The sequence below is a fragment of the Carassius carassius genome, chromosome 43, assembly GCF_963082965.1.
Source record: "Carassius carassius chromosome 43, fCarCar2.1, whole genome shotgun sequence".
Classification (NCBI taxonomy): Eukaryota; Metazoa; Chordata; class Actinopteri; order Cypriniformes; family Cyprinidae; genus Carassius; species Carassius carassius.
The window spans coordinates 12,722,203-12,742,075 of NC_081797.1; the positions used below are offsets into that span (position 1 = coordinate 12,722,203).

The 19,873-nt window shown below is 35.1% G+C and overlaps 1 protein-coding gene across 7 annotated transcripts in view; it reads right to left on the bottom strand.

Moving 5' to 3' along the window:
- Positions 1-2,185: 2,185 nt before the first annotated feature.
- LOC132125077 (membrane-associated guanylate kinase, WW and PDZ domain-containing protein 2-like) overlaps positions 2,186-19,873 on the bottom strand; it is an 88,795-nt gene continuing 71,107 nt past the window's right edge. For 3 of the 7 annotated variants that reach the window (XM_059536293.1, XM_059536298.1, XM_059536299.1), the window contains 13 exons: positions 16,577-16,608; positions 13,739-13,916; positions 12,256-12,291; positions 11,739-11,830; positions 10,092-10,305; positions 9,698-9,877; positions 9,151-9,336; positions 8,706-9,066; positions 7,025-7,217; positions 6,476-6,619; positions 5,326-5,464; positions 4,793-4,881; positions 2,186-3,162 (listed from right to left, as the gene is read on the bottom strand). In XM_059536293.1, the coding sequence (XP_059392276.1) occupies positions 3,091-3,162; positions 4,793-4,881; positions 5,326-5,464; positions 6,476-6,619; positions 7,025-7,217; positions 8,706-9,066; positions 9,151-9,336; positions 9,698-9,877; positions 10,092-10,305; positions 11,739-11,830; positions 12,256-12,291; positions 13,739-13,916; positions 16,577-16,608 (1,916 nt within the window). In that variant the 3' untranslated portion in view covers positions 2,186-3,090. Of the gene's footprint in view, positions 3,167-4,792; positions 4,882-5,325; positions 5,465-6,475; positions 6,620-7,024; positions 7,218-8,705; positions 9,067-9,150; positions 9,337-9,697; positions 9,878-10,091; positions 10,306-11,738; positions 11,831-12,255; positions 12,292-13,738; positions 13,917-16,576; positions 16,609-19,873 lie in introns of all 7 variants that reach the window. The other 4 variants (XM_059536294.1, XM_059536295.1, XM_059536297.1 and 1 more) reach the window with 4 other exon arrangements.

Consider the following 19,873-nt stretch of genomic DNA (forward strand, 5'->3'; position numbering starts at 1 on the left):
ATTATGTAGTTTAGGGTTTGTTTGATTTCAAATATTTAATAAAGAATAATCCCTTTAACCTCTTCATTGTTTGTTTTTAACATGAATGTAATATAATGCGCCATCTTGTGGTCTGGAGTACAACACGATAAAAGAGACCGGGGCTAGTTGTCACATTTCAGTCCAGTGCATGCTTTAAAGTCTCAGCTTAAAATAAAAGTTTAAATTAAATTAAAAATTAATTTAACAACTGTATACTTTTTGTGTGAAAATTTGCCCCAAGGTAACATGAAATATCTATCTATCTATCTATCTATCTATCTATCTATCTATCTATCTATCTATCTATCTATCTATCTATCTGTCTGTCTGTCTGTCTGTCTGTCTGTCTATCTATCTATCTATCTATCTATCTATCTATCATGATGAACGTATGTTCATACCCCGAGAACCAGACATGAGTTTAATGAGAGGTATAAAACTTTAGACCTTGTCAAGAGTTTATTTAACAGTATATCAGAATATCATACAGGTAAACAAGATTTTAGCAAAATTTATATCAGTACTGTTGCATTTCATAAAAATATTTGATCACTTAGTCTTTGAAACTATCAATAATACATTAAACAATATTTATAGGAGTACAGCTGTACAAGGTAAATACACATCTAACACTAAACAGTAATATTGATCTGAATGGGCCCCGGCATGTGCCATCCTTAACAGATTCAATATTTTCCCCATGAATATAAAAGGTTTTTCTTTTCTTTCTTTTTTTGTCTTATTTTCACAGCAGGCAGGATACAGCTTGAAACCGTAAAAGCTATGAGCTGTGCAATAAATGCATCCACATTTTCCTTCACCGTTTCTCGCTGTCTGTCTCTCCATGTAAACAGCAGTTTAATCTAGCACACTGCACCCAATGATAACTGAAATCAATGGAGACTACAATTATTATGTGCTAGCTACAAAACCCTCAGGGAGATATGAACAGGGAGCGTCTTATTGTGGCACACATTACTAATATACACTATCTTGTTTCAACTGCAAAAAAAAAAAAAAGATTTGAAAATAATTTCTAGTTTTTCACCAAAATTACCTAAACATCCTTAAAGACAAATATACTTGATAATATAAATTGAATTGGGTTTATTCTTCTTACACATCAGTAAACTGTTTTTTTTTATTTTATTTTATTTTTATTTAACGCATAATTATGGTTTATGCTTTAAACAAGAAAGAAAAAATATTAAAGATACATGTTAAAAAAACATTTTGGTAAATAACAAAGCAACTACTTTTATTTAATTTTAAAATACTTAGAAATGTTTGGTGTATTGTCAATTCTATTTAATTGCTTTTCCAAAAATAATGTACCTTGTTTTAAGAATGTTTAATTTTTACAGGAAAACAAGAAAAAATACTGATTAAGACTTTTTTTTTTTTTTTGCAGTTTTAAGAAGGAATGTGATAAGCTTGTATTGATATGTGACTTTATCAATGCAGCTCCCGACGCAGTTTCAGGATATTCTGTGGTTCACAAAACTGCTCTGGAATTACATTCCACATGCCTCAAGAACAACTGAATTGGCACAGTTATCAGCCTGTGAGCAGAATGACAGGTGCAGAGCAGCATAAGACAATTTCACAATTAAATGAATACAAAAAGAGGCAAAACTGTGAGATTCAATCACTGTGAATGTTTCTGTTGATCACTATCACTGTATGAAACCCATTAACACTCTTCCATCTAATAAAAAGGTTAGAATGACAGGTTCAGATATAACATTGTTTGCCGTAACAAGCACAAAATCTTGATATATTTTCTCCTACCGCTGTCCACATGTGCCAGATCAGACGTTTTGATCTTTATACAGTTTTTACTAATAAAACATTTTCATAACATCAGAAAACAATTGGCAATGTTTGTCACCACTGAATCAAAGGTGAAAACAAAAGCTCAGCTTTTATTTTTTTTAATGTAAAATGCATATTTCATACTGCTCTTTGTTCTGCCGGTAAGGCACTCTGCCCCATACAACTGGGTCCCACCCATTCATGCTAGAGAGACCCTGATCATGCCCACATCATTTAAAAGCATCCCTTTTCCCCGTCTTTGCTCCCAGCTGAACCTTAACCATGTCTTAACCAAGTGTGACGGGATGTAACAATAGAGCAAAGTGACCAGGACAATGACACACTGAGGCTTCGAAAAACATCCACAGTCCTTCTTCGGTTCAGTTCGCGATGTTTCCGAACATTTGGCTGGGTGTGGAATTCATCAACTAAACCATACTAATACAACATATCATCTTGGGATCTAATGGGATACGTCCATGTGGCAGATTTGGCGACTGATGTGCATTTACCCTCTCATTAATCAGGCCGAATGGGTCGGCGTGATACCTACCCTTGTATCTCCATCATGGCGGTCTCCCTTTATATGTACTGTCAGTGTTTCACAATGTCTATGGTGACTTTTTCCCATCAGACATATAACGAAAGGCAATACTGAAATGTTGTAGTTCTAAACTCAGAAGTTTGTGTTTCTTCAGAAATCTCTTTTCATGCTACACATATATTTGCGATATTTGACCCCCTGTATCACTAGGGGTTTGGTATGAACATCTTGAAATAATACAAAAAATAAACAACCTCTACATGATAAACAAATAAAGAGAGCTCGGGTCCGCCGGACGGAAGAACGAGGCATTGAAAGTTCGGCTCGTTCCCCTGCGAGTAGTTTCTTCAGAATTAAACAGCGAGAGGGCGAGCCACACGTCTTTGGCTGCCGTTCATCTGGATCATCCGGAAAAACAAACTTGGATCGGAGACTATATGAAAAGCAAGTTGGATGCGAAAATCCATTTGAGGTTGATGTGTCTCCATCTGTTCTTAATAATTTTTGACTTTAATGATCCATCTCCTCTGTTTTTTAGGCTGTTCAAAGCACAGCTCTTACAGGTGGACCTGCCACCCTTCGTTCTGCGGGCGAAACCCCACAAAACTACCACCAGGGGCGCTGTGATTGGTCCAGACTGTGACGAAATGCCACTGAAAGTCCAGAGTTTGAGGCTGGATGAGATGACGGGTGATGGCGAAGGGCGAGTGTCACACTAGCGGGGTGAGACTACTTCCGACAAGGCAGGGGCGGCTGGAGAGACAGCACTCCAGGAGGCGGCACTGTCTACCAGGAAACACAAAGAACCTGTGAATCACCGTTCCACCGGACAGCACGGCATGGTCACTGCCAGCGGACACAACACAATCATACAGTGCTGGGGAGCAATCAACTTTTTAGTAGCATTTTCAGTAACAAGTTATTTTTGGGTGAAAGGTTAGATTATTCTGCTCTTCCTCATCTGTTATTTCAGGAAGTCTGATTCATTTTAGTGAATCGATTTATGTAAATGAACTATGAGTCACTTTATGCTATTTAACATAGCAATGCATACAGTATTTCACAAACTATTGCTATTTTTTGACTTACTAGGTTAATATACATAAAATTTATGTTATAAAAAAATACATACTTTCTATAATAAACATTTATGTAAATAATAAACACACACACAAGCACGCGCGCATATTTATAAATCCTAAACAAAGTTATAATTGTCTATATAAATATGCATAAGTATGTGTATCTATAAATGTAATCTAAACATTTATAAATATGAATATATCCTGGTCTAAATATATAGACACAAATCTATAAACACAAATCTTATTGTATAAATGTAAAAATAAAAATGGTAAAAATGAAAAATATAAATGTTATATCAAGGGCCAAACAGGAAAAAATAATCATATAAAATCAATTTAATTATTTAAGAATTCAATGAGTCACTTTCGATAGTAATGAAGAGAGTATTTCAAAATTATTTGACTGTTTTTTACTTATATACTGTATATACACAATGTGCATTCATACAAAGTGATATGTATTATATAAATTATATTATATATACAATTGATATTATATAAACATATACTTTTAAATATATTTAAATAATAAACATTTATGTATTTTGAGGACTAAACAGGAAATAATTATATAAATGGATATATATAATTATATATATGGAATTTGATGATATATTTATAGATCCTAAATATGAAAGTAGAATTTTAAATCTGTAGATGTATATGTGAAAATAATTTTACATACAATTATGTGTATGTATATCTATAAATGTAAATCTGAACAGTTCTACTTAAAGTCTCTCTCTCTAGAGAAGATACAAGAATAATAATCAAAAGAAATCTGAAAATATATTTATGAAAATGTTTCAGTGCTTCTAGTTGTATTCACTGTAATTCATGTAAATTTATCTGTTCAAGTTTAATGCCCGCACCCGAAATGACCCTTCCGCCCCCATATATTTTACCATATTTTTTGGATAATTTCCATAATATTCCATTTAATACTCAACACACAGAGCCTCCAGACAATTTCATTAGAAAAGATCACAATCTTATGGCAACAACGGCTGAATAATGATTGGTCATTTACAATTTTAAGGCGGGGCTTCGTCAGATAAATACTCTGGTCATTTCTAGTCATTTATTAAGAAAATTCTATGCAGTTGAGCTACATTTTGTTATTAACATGTAGCTGGATTTTTACTGTTTCCATCAGTTTCAGTGTGGCTTCCCAACACTGTCATGAGCACATGCACACAGTAACACAAAACTACACACAAACACGACATGCGACATATGCTAGTGTACGAATGCAAACCAAACATAAGCAGATAGAAAATCTACAGACATAAAAGAAATAAGCAGAGGCATGCAGGATGCCACGAACCGTGTCTTTAGAGTGTCCCATTATGAAGAAACAGGGTGAGGCTAGAGTGTCGCTTTTCATGCACATGGTAAGGTTGGTAGGTACCATTCCTACAGGACAGGAAGTAAAAGACTGAACTACTGCATTGCAGATTAGAGTTAGAAAGAACAGAGCAGCTGATAGAGTAGAGGAGTTACAGGCTACTAGACGTTTTGTCACTAATTGAGAGTTCATTGAAAGGTTTAATTGATATAGTGAGTGATCAAAGGCTTTAAAGCTTTTAACAGAAAGCTTTCAGCGCAAACAAACCATCAAGACCACCGTATCCCGTTTGAGCTTATGTTTTTCGGTGCACTCCAATAAGCACATTTATGAGCGCTCGCTCCATTACTTCAACCCAAATCAGCAGGTTTTTAGTTTTAAAACATGTTTATCAAATTTATGTTCATCCGAAAAGTTGATAATGGCTGCAAAAACCTAAATTTCTTTTAAACTGAACAACTTTTAAAAGATTAAAATGGTGTTTCTTTGGCTTTGTGTGTTGCGGTACCCACCATATTCTGGCACCTGTCCCGTGCCCCTTTTCAACAGCAGACGCACTCGACGACCGCCAGCCTTGATGAGCTCGATGGCACGAGCGTGACTCATGTCTCTCGTACTCTCACCGTTAATTTCAATAATCTGATCTCCAACCTGCGAGCATGAGGATTTAGGGGAATATTTTACATCAGGATGTCCTATCACCTTGAAGGCTGTCTATTTTATGATAATTGACAATTACAATCAATTACTAAATACAAAGACAATACTTTTCAAACGTTTGCTCACCATGGCAGCATTTATTTGATCAAAAATACAGAAAAAAAAACTAATATTGTGAAATATTATAAATCTAAGTAACTCTTTTTTACTGTAATATATTTTAAATAGTAATTTATTACTGTGACGCAAAGCTGAATTTCCATCATCATTACTGCAGTCTTCAGTGTCACATGATCCTTCAGAAATTCTAATATGCTTCATTTTGAAAACAGTTGTGTTGCTTAATATTTCAGGATTCTTTAATGAAAAAATAATTTAAAAAACAGCCTTTATTTGAAACTGATTTGTAACATTATGTCTCTGTTTTAATGTTTAACATGAATGACAGACAACAGAAATATTAGACTACTGTCACTTTAAGAGCTGCCCGGATTCAGTATACTGTTACACATGTGTTTTCTTTCTCCGCTGTTTGCTTTCACTTAAAACCTAAATTACAAGGATACTTGCATTTTTACACATACAAGTGTGTGTATTTAACCTTTCACGGCCTATAAAGCGGATAAAATAACTCCCGCTCTCTTGCATTTCAGTGGCTTAAGATCACTTGTTTTCAAACCGCAATGCTTGAAAAGTTTTTGTGACCACATAGCACAACAATGTCATGTGAGCATGTAATTACTGTAGAGACGACAGTTAAAAATCTCCATCAGTTGACACATTTCAGTTGATCATGTTTACCGGTATATCGCCCATCCCTATACTCACCCCAAACTTTTGAATTGTTGTCCTGTATATGCTGCAAATCAAATGTACTTTCACATAAAAAATTTTCTTTTTCACAGGGTTACACTTTTAAAATAGATTTTAACAGTTGAGTGTTAGACTCTCATTTGTAAAAGTGCAATTCTAAAAGGGCTTTTCCATTCCATCCACTCTCACCCTCATTCTGCCGTTGCGGATCGCAGGTCCATCCTCAGCCAGTCTCAACACAAACAGGTCCATCTTGTATTCCCGTCCTCCGCGGATACTAAAGCCAAATCCCTTCACACTTTTCTCCAGTTCCACAGTGAAGTAGTCATAGTCCTAGAAAAATAAATAAAAATTTAAATGAATCAAAATATTGAAGTGTGGCACGCCGCTTTTCAAGACTTTTATTTAGCTTTTATCTTCAATTTAAATTTACTATTAGTATTTAATATTAATTTATATTCATGTACTTAACACCAAATATCACAAAAAATTATGTTGATGTGATCAAATTGCATTTTAATATTATTTATTTATTTACTTTTTTTTCTAATTCAGTGTAGAGAACATACAAATGGTCTATATTTTATATACAAAAACAAATTGTGGTAAAACAGGTGATTTCACTTTCACAGCACTTCTAATGGAGATTTTATTAATTTTCCAGCTGCATTATACTGTAATTGTTTCATATTCTGAATAGCAAGTAATATTTTGGTTTAATAAAATGTGCAGTTAGACCTGTGGTCTGTAATCGGCAATGGAGTGCTGTCTGTAGTCTATGAGAGCAGGTGGGTGTCTGTACTCAATGGTGGGCGGCTGTCTGTAGTCTGCTACAGGAGGATGTCTGTAGTCCACCGGAGGCTGTCTGTAGTCTGTATATGCAGTTTGGCAGATGTCTGGTTTAACATCCTGCCTGGCTTTTACCTCCGACCTGTAGGCATCAACAAGGTCAAATTAAGAAATCTTGTCCCACAGGCTGGTTAACTTCATCTACACACTTCCCACAAAATTCAAGTTTAAACCACCTAAACTCTCTGTGAATGTTGGTTTAAATACTATTACATCCAATGAACAATAAAAACAATACATGTTTAATGTCTAACAGTGACATTTTCCCCTCTCTAAACATGTGACCAGGGCTTTGCTCACTTTGCTCATGTTTATCAGGTCTCAGTTCCCATATTTCACGTTGCATAAATCAGAGCAGTCTTGAACCAAACCTGGGAAAAAAAATGTGCAAACTCTGCCTGAGAGGAGAAGCGTGTATTATTGAGGAGGTAAATCATTTATCGTGATGTGTTAAGTGGTGGTACTCGGGCTAGTGTGAGAGAAAGACAGCAGACGCTCGAAGCATGACATGAGTTTGGTTGAGCACAAGACTACCTGAGAGAAGCCTTTTAAACAGACGTGGACACATGGAACAAGGCAGGAGAGAAATGAAGGGATTCGGATGGGTCACAAAAGTGTGTCAAGAACAATCTTGACTCAGATTTCAACTCAAAAGTCAAAAGGAAAAATCTGAAATAATATTTGACAATTCACTTTAGTATTTTAATTTAAAATAAGTGTAATTAATAAAAAATACTTATTTCATTTATATTTCACATAAAACTTGTTTTCTGTTCTATCAGTGAAAAAGGACTTGCCTTGGCTTTAATGACAATTAAGCAAGATTTCTCCAAAAAAAGAAAAAAAGAAAAAGTCATAACCGACAAAAAACAAAATTAGATTATTTGAATTGTAAACTATATATAACTCATGACAGTATACTTATTTTATTTTTTAATCAATGTATTGCATTAATTGTTATTGCAATACAAGATAATTTTCAGTACAGCTAATATTTTCAAAATTACAAAAAACGAAATACAGTAATGATTATTTTGGGTAAAATGTGCTTAATGGTGAAAACAAAAATAATGCTTACTGCATAAAATGCAATATGACTATAAAGTGCTTAATTTTAATAAAAATGTTATGCAAAAACGACATATAGATAGAACTATAGAACATTTTTTTCTTTATTTGACCCTCTAACTTTAGCACTCACTATTCTAATTCTATTCTTAAAAAAAATAAAAAAAAATAACTACCTTTCTAATACTTTTGTATTCTATTGTCTTTTCATTTATTATACAATTAGAAAAAAGACCTCTAACACTAGCTTGCTCTATTCTTTTTCTATTCTATCCGTTTTCTTTTTATTTATTATATTATTTAAAATCCTATGCTACGTGTGCTGCATTTAAGCTAACTGAGATTGTTATAGCACTTATATATCATTGCTCTTTTGTTGTTTTTGATTGCTTCTACTGTCCTCGTTTGTAAGTCGCTTTGGATAAAAGCGTCTGCTAAATGACTAAATGTGACAGACAGACTGACTGACTGACTGACTGATTGATTACCGGCCAAACAGTACCTGGTGTCATGAAGGTACAGCTGTGGTGGGACTGGCACTGATCCGATGGTGGTGGGCTGAACTCCTGGTATGCCCGGATCCACAACAGAAGCAGTCTGAGTCACCGCTGAGCCTGACTGCATGACCTCCAGGCTGCTTTGAGTCACTGGTGGGCTGCTGTGTGGAGCTCCAGGGCCCGGCTCCATCAGCAGGGGGCTGGACTGCGTGGTTGCCGGGCTGGGGTGGGGGGCTGGTGGGCTGGGATGAGCCATGCTCGGGCTCTGCTGGGCTGCTGGGCTGGACTGAGTATGAGGGCTGTGCTTCTGGGCCACCATGGGACTCTGCTTCTCTGATGTAGGGGCCGAATGAGCACCGTTTACGTCTAGGACAAAAAAAAAAAAAACGGGTGTGTTTACAAAGTAAGAAGACAGAAATCTTTCTTTGTTGCAACATATTCTGATCCTACCTTCTTCAGGGATGATGTGCAAGGTGACAGTGAGTCCAGCGTCTTTGATCAGCTTGACAATGTCAGCGTGAGGCATGTTAATGATAGACTGACAGTTGACAGCCATAATACGATCACCAACTTTCAGCTTCCCACAGCGATCAGCCGGACTGCCCTCGATGATGCGGCCGATCTTATGTGGCACAGCTACAAAACATATGAATGTAACTATTGTCAGAATTTCATGTCAAATATTTTACTCATATTGTTTAAAAAAAAATAAATATATATATATATATATATATATATATAATAAGAAATGTAATATGTCCCTCCAATATAAAAGGAACATAAAAATTAAAATAATATTTATCATAAAGAAAATTAAGCCTGCTACAAATCAACTTGTCTTCTTGGACACATAATGGGCCTGATCCCATATTTTTAAACTGAACTTTATTCTAAGATAATAAAGAGTCTATCTTAATAAACATGTCACCATGTGTAAAAGAATGCATGAGCATTCACCAGAGCATCAGATGAACAGCTATGTGAAAGGAGGACTTACTTATAGTGTTTGTGGTCTCTGGACGGTTGAGAGAGCTGATGATGACAAACCCAAAGCCTTCGCTTTCCTTACGATGGATAACTACATCAGTGGTGGGGGGCAAGTTGACCGGGCACACTGCATGACCCCGGGGAGAACTGTTCTGATTGGCCGCTGCGCTGTTTTCCTCACAAGGCTGGCCTGCAGATGGCAGCAAACACAATCTCAGTCAACGCAAACACAGAACCACAGCAGTTCGACTCCAGAGATCATTGCCACCAATTACTGTGCTTTTACTTCCTGATAATGTTATTCCAGGTATATGACATAATAGTCAGAAAAATCTTGAATTTGAGGTTTTATAAACCCTGACAGTGCAGTAAATGACTAGTTTTGAGAATCAAATTGTTGTCACCGGAGGGTTTTCTCTCACCCTGCTGCTGCAGAACTCTCCTCCGGACGGTCAGGGTGACCTGTCCATTTCGTGCCGCCGCGTGCATGAGGTCGATGACGTAGCGGTGTGGTCTCCCCGCCACGGGCATCCTGTCAACCGAGGCCAGCTCATCACCCGGACGCAGTCTTCCGTCGCGCTCCGCTGGGCTGTTCTCTATGATTGCTCCGATCACAATCTGTGAAGAGAAATCAGTCATCATGTTAATGTGAACCGACATGCACAGTCTCATAATAATATTGTCACCGGTTTTAGATGTTCTTGACTGGCTGATGGGATTATACATATCTGGCCTGACAGAAAGTTGCTCAACTGCTGGTATTCATTACAAAAAATTAAATGAAATTACCAAAGACAATTAGCTAAAAGATGACTGTAAATAAACTGTCATCTGATAGTCTATTTGATGTATACAGTAGCATGGTATGGGTCTGGGTCAAGGTTAGCGTTATTGTTATCCATAACTTAGAAAATAAGCAGTAAAAAATGGTTAACCAAAACACAAATAAAAATGAAGTGCAAAAAAAAATGTTCTAAAATACAAGCAAAAATTATTTTATCTGGAATTGTACATATTTTAATTATTTCTCAACCCTGACTTCAGACCAGCAATGTATTCTGTCAAATAAATAAATAAAATGATTTAATATATAATAAATAAATATACAACAACAGCAATTTGTTGTCTCAATGTGTGTCTCATTGAAGGCAGATGGAACAATCTGTGATGGAATGAAAGGGATGAAACTGAAATAAAACTACAATGCAAATTGAAAATAAAAAAAAGAAATAAAGGGAAAAAATTAAAATAAACAAAAAAATAAATAAATAAATAAACCAGAATAAACTATTTCAATGGGGCATTATAATAAAAATAAGACAGTATGAGTAATTTTAATTTTATTTAAATGTATCACAATATAGTTAATTTTGCTGTAAATGTAATCCCACAATTATATATATATATATATATATATATATAAATATATAACAATCATGCAGTGAAGTGTAATACTTTACTAAAGTCTGACATATCAGCAAAAACAGCCTGCATTAATGGGGTCAGTAATATATATATTTTTTAATTTAGATATATATTAATAAAAAACATAAGCATACTATTATAATTATTTACTGGAGTAATGATGCTGAAAACGTAGCTTTGCATCACAGGAATAAATTACATTATAAAATGTATTAAATTAAAAACAGTTGTTTTAAATTCTAATAATGTTGGTCAGTATTACTTTTCACTGTGTTTGGATCAAATAAAGGTAGCTTTGGTAGTCATAAGAAACTTATTTCAAAAACATAAAAAAATCTTACTGATCACAAACTTCTGTGCCACTCACCATCATAAATCACAGCTCTAATAATCACTATCTACATTTTCAAAACTATAATAACCACTACACTCATATACCATATTAACATGGTACATGCCCAAAACAAAAAAACATGGTAATGGTAATGTTGTACAAGTAGCTGAAGGAAGCAGGAAATGTTTTTTTTAGGTATGTTTCCATCTGCTGCTCATGGAGCTGTACAGATATGAACCAGTATCTGTTTATCCTGCCCCATACGAGCCTTGTCACTGGCCTCCGGACTCACAGCCTGCACCGCCTCGTCTCCACCCAGGATCCTAAAGCCGAAGCCGGTCTTCTCACGCAGCAGGTGCACTTCCACTTCCTGATACTCCACACCTGAGGAACAAGATGCAGAGTTTAGATCACACACACCGAGCTCAAGAGTGATTTAAATCATGCTGCTTCCTTGGTTAGCGGTATTTAACCACCTAACAACCACACAGCAACACATTAAAATCCACTCGAGGAACCTATGAAATGGAAGAGTGATCATGTTTGACATGAAAGCAAAGAGCAGAACTTCTTCGAACCGTTCCTAAACCTGAAGGATCAGAGAAGGCCACACGTTATGTAGGTCACCTCACAAACTGGAGTGCTGAACATTCTGATGTAGTGGAGAATAAGAGTACAGTGGTAGACAGAGAGCTAAATATAGAGCGCTCAAGTCACATGGGTTCCATAAATTAGCTAATGAAATGTGACTAACAGCATATGTGCTCTGTGACATCAAGAAAGGGAAAGCAGCACATTCCTCTACTTGCCTGTAGAGTCTGTCAGCGTCCGAGGAGGAACTGGCTCTGTGTGAATGAGAAACGAGAGCTTCAAACAATGAAATTATTAAAAAAAAGCTTTGTACTGTCACCTGGCTTTTTGCTTTATTTAGGCCCATTATAAGAAGCCTGTCAAGAAGTTTAGAGGCACATATTTCACCTCAAATTAAAATTAATTAATAATGAAATAAAAATTTTATTGGATTGAAGAAAATGGTCTATTTTTTTTTCTGGTTGTGACATTATTTTCATGAAATATTTACTTTTTATTTATTTCCATGACTTTGCCATGACCAGTCTAGTTGTTGGTAAAATATAGTTTATTCAGACCATTTCTCTAAAGACTCGCTTTGTGAAACTGTTCTGAATTTTTTTGGTGACTCTGTTAAATCAGCAGTTTGAACGAATCAAATGACTCAATGACTAACTCATAAAGACATTTACCGCCACCTGCTGGCAATTTTAGTTTCTTATGTAGAGTATCACTTCACTAAATAATAAAAATAATAAAGTGATAGTTCACCCAAAAAAGAAAGATTCTGTCAACTTTTACTCACCCTCATGTCGTTTCAAACCTGTATCACTTGCTTTCTTTTATGGAACATAAAGGAAAATAATGAAGAATGTTGGTAAGCAGAAGAAAAAGAATGTTGGTAACCAAGCTAATTTGGTTACCAATGACTTTCACTGTATGAACAAAAATACTGAGATCTTTCTCAAATAATCTTCTTTTATGCTCCATAGTTCATTATTATGTCATTGTAGCCTAAATGTTTATGTGTAAAAAGTAAATGTTGAATCAAACATTGTCAGGTCAAAGTTTTTTTTATCAATTTTAATGGTAGTCCACTGTATGAAGAAACTTTAGGTATAATATGTCACCGTTCACTTTACTTAGCTCTCCTCACTTACATAAATGAACTACCGTATTTTTCGGACTATAAGTCGCATCAGTCCAAAAATACGTCATGATGAAGAAAAAAAACATATATAAGTCGCACTGGACTATAAGTCGCATTTATTTAGAACCAAGAGAAAACATTACCGTCTACAGCCACGAGAGGGCGCTCTATGTCTTCAGTGTAGACTACAGGAGCACTGAGCAGCATAGAGCGCCCTAATGTTTTCTATTGGTTCATTTCTCTTGGTTAATTTCTCTCGGTTCATGTCAAATTAATTTTGATAAATAAGTCGCACCTGACTATAAGTCACAGGACCAGCCAAACTATGAAAAAAAGTGTGACTTATAGTCCGGAAAATACGGTATAGCCCTATACCGTATTGCACCCACTAGTAAAAAAAATAAAATAAATAAAAATAAAAAACATTTACATCTGGTGTCTGATTCATTTTTGGTTTCATATACACACACATTTTTGGTTACATAACACACATAAATCTAAGGTGAAAAACTTGAAATATTTTATAATGTAATTTACAAACAACTAGAAAGCGACCAAAATCTCTGACTTACGCCTGCTTTCATAAATGGCACGTGACTTCTCATAGAGGTCGTAGGGGTCCGGCTTGCCCAGGTAAAAGGGCTCTGTGTCCGGAAAAGAGGAGCGATGGAGCGTCTGGCCGGGATGAGGAGCACCATGGGGGAGCAAAGCAGCTGACAAACTGGTCTGGGGGCTTCCTTGAGTGTCCCACTGTATGGACAACACAGATATGGACTGGTTTGAGTGGATAATATACATACATGCAGCAAAAATAAGTGCGAATCTCTCATGTACATCTTTTAAAAGTTCAAGAAGAGAACATTGGGCGTATCATAAAGGTGACCCTGTCATTACTCCTGTCCTCTTTCTGTGAGAAGAGAGTTTAACAGTCCAATCGCTCTCTAGAGGTTCAGTGGGGAGATGAATTAAGCCCTAAGTGAGGGCCTGAAGTGTGAAGCGAAGTATCTGTGCTACAGTCCTGCGCCCCGGGGGCTAATAGATCCTATTTCCTGTGAGCTGTTCATTTCACCTGCAGCTCTCTCCGCTTAACCTGCCAATTCCATTACGAGCCCTGAATCCAGCAGAAACTGGACGGCTTCCTGAAAATGATGATCTTACACCGGGATGAAAGTGAATTCGCATGAAATTAGATATCATTCTAGAAATACCTAAATGTGTTAAATGAAATGTAGCATTAATTTACTACAAGGCTTCGGAGAAACTTAACCTGGGATGTGTAGTCCATTTAGTTTCGCAAACACCATTTGTGGATCTGCAATGCAATTAAAACATGTAAAACCAGGGAAGATTAAACACAGCCTGGGATATTCTGCTCAAATAAATCAAAATTGATTATTTAATTATTAAAAATTATATACATTTTTGTATCAACCAGGGTTATTATAGTTAAACTAAAATAATAGCTAATAGCTAAACTACAAATTAAACTAAATTTAAACCACAAATAAAATAAATGTTAACTGAAATAAAATAAAATGTCAAAATACTTTTTATTTTTGCTGTTTGCAAAGGCAACTTTTTTTTTATGTACTAAAAAAGAAGTTAGGGTTAGACATATATACCATAAAAAGCATATACTATACAATTTTGTATTTGCCGTTTATTAGATTAGTTAATCACCATATTATGTAATTAATCAGATTATAAAAATTTTAATTGACTTTGAAATTGACTTTAATGGATTTAATGGACAAAAAAAATCTAAATACTGAGAAAATCGCCTTTAAGGTTGTCCAAATGAAGTTCTCAGCAATGCATATTACTCATCAAAAAATTAAGTTTTGATATATTTACGGTAGGAAATTCACAAAATATGTTAATGGAACATGATCTTTACTTAATATCCTAATGATTTTTGGCATAAAAGAAAAAACGATAATTTTAACCTATACAATTTATTTTTGGCTATTGCTAATAATATACCCCAGTGACTTAAGACTTTAAAGCTATTTTTTTCATTTTAATTTAGTTGAACTTAATGAACTAAATTAAACTGAAAAAAAAAAATTAAAAACTATGCATACACTTATACTACAAAAGACAAAAAATACTAAAAATTACAAAGACAAAATTACTAAAGAAATTTAAACTGATTCAAACTTTTAATAAAAACGGTAAAATGTCAATACAATGAAATAACACTATTTGAAATATTATAGATATTATAATGGATAAATGTTATGGATAATAACCTTTACTTGCCATAATTTTCATATGAAATGTGAAAGTGGTATCTTTTGTAAAACACATAAGTCAGTGAAAAAACAAATCCCACAGATTTTGGACATGAGGGTGAGTAAATAATGACAGATTTTTCATTTTTTGAGTGAACCCGCTCTTCAATATTTAAAACTTCAAATGAATCCATTTTCAGAAACGAGGAGTTTTGTTTTTAAGTTGGCCAGAGTTATAAATCACACGGCAGCATGATTGAGTCTGCGGGTCTCGGGAAGCGAGGAGGAGGAATCTCAATTGAGTATCACCTGCATAATCTTGGCCTTGAATAATTTCTCTTCATGATAAACACATTCAAGACTGCTCCACCTTCACAAACACACATATTAAAGAGCCACACTTTGCTGGCAGTTAAAGCGTTTTGTTTGCTAATGCAGCAGCACAAGAGGCATACTAAATTAAGCATGCCACCCATGGCCACTGCGTTAATGCATCTGTCACCCGGGACATTTCCATGTCGGGTTTCATCAGAGTGTTATCCAGACCAGTGCGCCGCTGAACACGTGCTGAGACTGAGAACTCATGGCTGCGGATTGTCTCTAACAGCGATCGGAGACTGATGCTGCAATTGCTCTGAGCTGCTAAAATATATTGTTGTTAAACCATTAATCACATCCAAAATAAAACTTTTTGTTTACATAGTATATGTGTGTGTGCTGTGTATCTTTATGATGTATGTATTTTACGATTATATATTAAATAATAAATTATAACAGTATAAATACACATGTAAATATTTCAAATATATATGCCGTACGTGTGTGTATTTATATATACATAATATATCTGTGTGTTCTATGTATATATTTATTATGTAAATAAAAACTTTTATTTTGGATGCGATTAATCGCGATTAATCGTTTGACAGCACTACTAAAAAATCATGTTTAATTCGAATAATTCATTCATGAATCAGACCAGTGTTTGATTTACTACAAGGAACCGAATAAGAGTCATTTGTTCGGAAACTGGACAACTCTGGATCTGCGGCATGTGTTTGATTTATAAAAAATAATTAAAAAAATGGTCTGCTTTTATATTACTTCCCGCTGACAGCAGTCAAGGTCAAGGTCAGTTTAAGAACATGCAAAAAGAAGATATTTCAAATAATTTACCTGTTTTGTGGGATCCCAGGGTGTGTAGAGGCCTGGCAGAGAAAGAAAGAGAGAATGATTCATATCATTAAGGACTAAAAATTCATAATTGTCACATAATATTCATCCATTTTTCTCTTCACGTTGTTGTCCTGTAGGCGGTGAGGAAAGTTTATTGCATTTATTTGCAAGGTAATTACATCATTAGCTTTGAGCAGATGTTAAACCCATCTTAGATAAAAAGACGAAAATTAAACCTGCCAAACAGTATTTAGTATCAGAAAGGAGACAGAAGACACTAAACTAGATTTCTGACTTCCTGTCAGTTCTGAATGATTCTGAAATAAAAATGGCCAGAAATGTATTTAGCATACGTGTTGAATCTATATCACTTTACATCACTCAGCATCACTGGCCTCATTCGTATCGGACAAATATCTGTAGTACAATGTCTGAGTATAAGTATTAGGATAATCCGAAAATAAGGAAGAAAATGTAGGATTATAATCACTTACAAGAAAAATAAATGGAAATTAGTATTTTTACCATTATTATAACAGTACATTTCAAATAGTTGTATCTCGGCCAAATATTGTCTGATCCTAATAAACCATACATCAATGGAAAATGTATTCATTCAGCTTTAAGATGATGTATAAAACTCAGTTTTGAAAAATTGACACTTAAGACTGGTTTTGTTGTCCTGGGTCACATATTATGTACAGTACTGCAATAACAAGTTTCTTAATTAGTGTTTCTGTCATAATAAAAATGAGTGATATTTTCTGGTTCTAGTAAATACATCAGAAAACTCATTAGAGACTCCACTGACATGCTGTTTTTTTGTTTTATTAAAAAAAGTGCCAATGGGGTAAGAATAACTGATATAATATAATTTGTTTGTATTAATAATATTGTATAAGTGACCCAAATTACATCTAAATCAATGATTAAAATAAAAAGAAAAATAAAGTATCTTACTGACTACATTATTTACACTAACAGAAATCCATTTTAATGGTCAGACTGGATAAAAATGACTGTATTGTTACAACCACACATTTCACTTTTTACAATATGCAAAGAACTAACGCAATACTGTTTTATTCTTAGTTCCCTATATAATAAAATGCATGATATTTATTTGTGATATGACCATCTCTGATATGAAGAAGGTTATTTAAGATTCATCTGCAATGTGATTAAACCATGGCCAGAGGTGCTATGAGAATAATGAGTTACGACTTTTCATTTCTGCACAGCCGATATTGTGAGCCTCTGTGCTTTTCTGTGCATGAAAATGTGCACGCATGTGTACGTCTGGATATGTGTATGTGAGCATTTTTCTGCCTGCTTAAGCTAACAGGATTACATCAAACGCTATATGACCAGGACACGACTTGGCAGTGAAGGACTAAACAAAGCCCCGGGCAAACGTGCACAGTTGTGCCACTCCACAAGTCCTCCTCCTCCTCTGATGCATCACAAAAGAAGCCATATGGACAAGAAAAAGCAGAAAACTTTGATCTAGCTTGTGTTCAAGGCTTCAAGGATTTGTTCTCTTTTTCTTTATTGCCGCATTCGGACGTACACACTGAAACAACCTTCAAAAAATTCTAACTTCAAAGTTCTGTCAGTGGCCTCATGCGTCCTTGGGTTTCATTCTTGTCGTGCGTCTCTCTCAGGTGAAGTCTGAAAGGTGAGTCAGATGAAATCACGAGGGATTCGGGGTGACTGTCAGCTCTGAGTTCTCCGAGACCCAGAAGGAATAGAGCCAAGAGGACGTAAGAGAGCTGTCTGCACTGCTGAAATGCCACGGCCCTGATGATATTTCCATCTATACAGGGAGTCAGAGGAGTATAGTTATCACCTCACACCTGTCTGTCCAGTCCTACCTGAGATGTCAATAATCCTCATAAAAGAAGTGCAGAGAGGAAGACGGACAGTGGATCTGTGCTCTGCTGCTGCACTAATAAGGTAGAGAAATGGGAACTGTAAGGACAATAATGATTCTTTAAATACTCTGGGCAAATTTGGAGATAAGAAATACATTTCTTATTGCATTTACCTCCCTCGGCAGTCTGTTGCCAAATGAGAAAATTTCTGATTCCAACAGAAATAAATGTAGTGAAATCATTGCAAAAGTTGCATTTATGCACTTGGGTGCAAATGCAATCCAATAACTATATATATACTATGATTTTGCTGGCAGAATTACATATATAATGTATACTGTTTGTGTGCGCGCATATATATATATATACACACACACACACACACACACACACACAGTATATATATATATGTTTATATTCGTTTTTGTTTTTTTTAGTTTAATTTGTTTTTTTCAGGTTTAACGATTTTATCAATTTTTTTTAAATTGTTTAAGTTCTAATTTTCATGTAGATTTTTTGTAGATTTTTAGCTAATTCCTTATAAGCTTTATTTCAATTAACTTAAAAATAATTTTAATAGTATTAGTTTACAACAACAACAACAGTAATTTTAGTCAATTAATACCTTTAAAAACATATGATATTTATGATATTTAAGAAATATCAAGATACATACTGAATGACAAACTATTGAGTTTATATATATATATATATATATATACAGTATATATCATCCATCCCTAGTCCTAATTAAACAGTAATAAAAAGTCTTCTATTCCACTTCACAGCATCCTGTTCCAGTGTTTTTTTGTTTTTTTTGATGGAACTAATGGAACCAATTTTGATTCAGAAATTATTTATTTTTAATATTTGAAAAAAAAATAATTCATCTTAAATATATAACTGGCTCTGGTTTCACTGCAGGTTGGTGCAGACAGCGCAAAAGAAAGACTGTCTATGAATTCAGAATTCTCACCTTGTTCTGCTGTGAAATTATGCTTGTCTTGACATTTACTTGCCCATTCATCCTGCTGCTTTAAATAGATATGTTCATGTAAATTTATGTAAATTATGATGATATAAACTCTTCACGTCACCAAGAATAAATGACATCTCCTCAATTTGCATCTATTTCAGAGTACTCCCTCAGTGATACCTGCTGGGAATCAACACACTCTGATTGGCCTGTTCGGCGAACGCCCCGCCCCGCCCTCAAACCACTCTGCGTTCTGATTTGTCTGCCTGTTTTTCCACAGCTCAGTGTGGGAGTTGTGCTTTAATTAGAGAACTGGGGAAAAGAGCTGTGAACATGGCCGGCGCTGACCGGGCTCTTGGCAGAACGCCGTGAGGAAGCTGAATGGTCTCGCACTTAGCCAGTGAGTCACACGGGACATCTCTCGCTCCCTTACAAGAGATCTCAGAG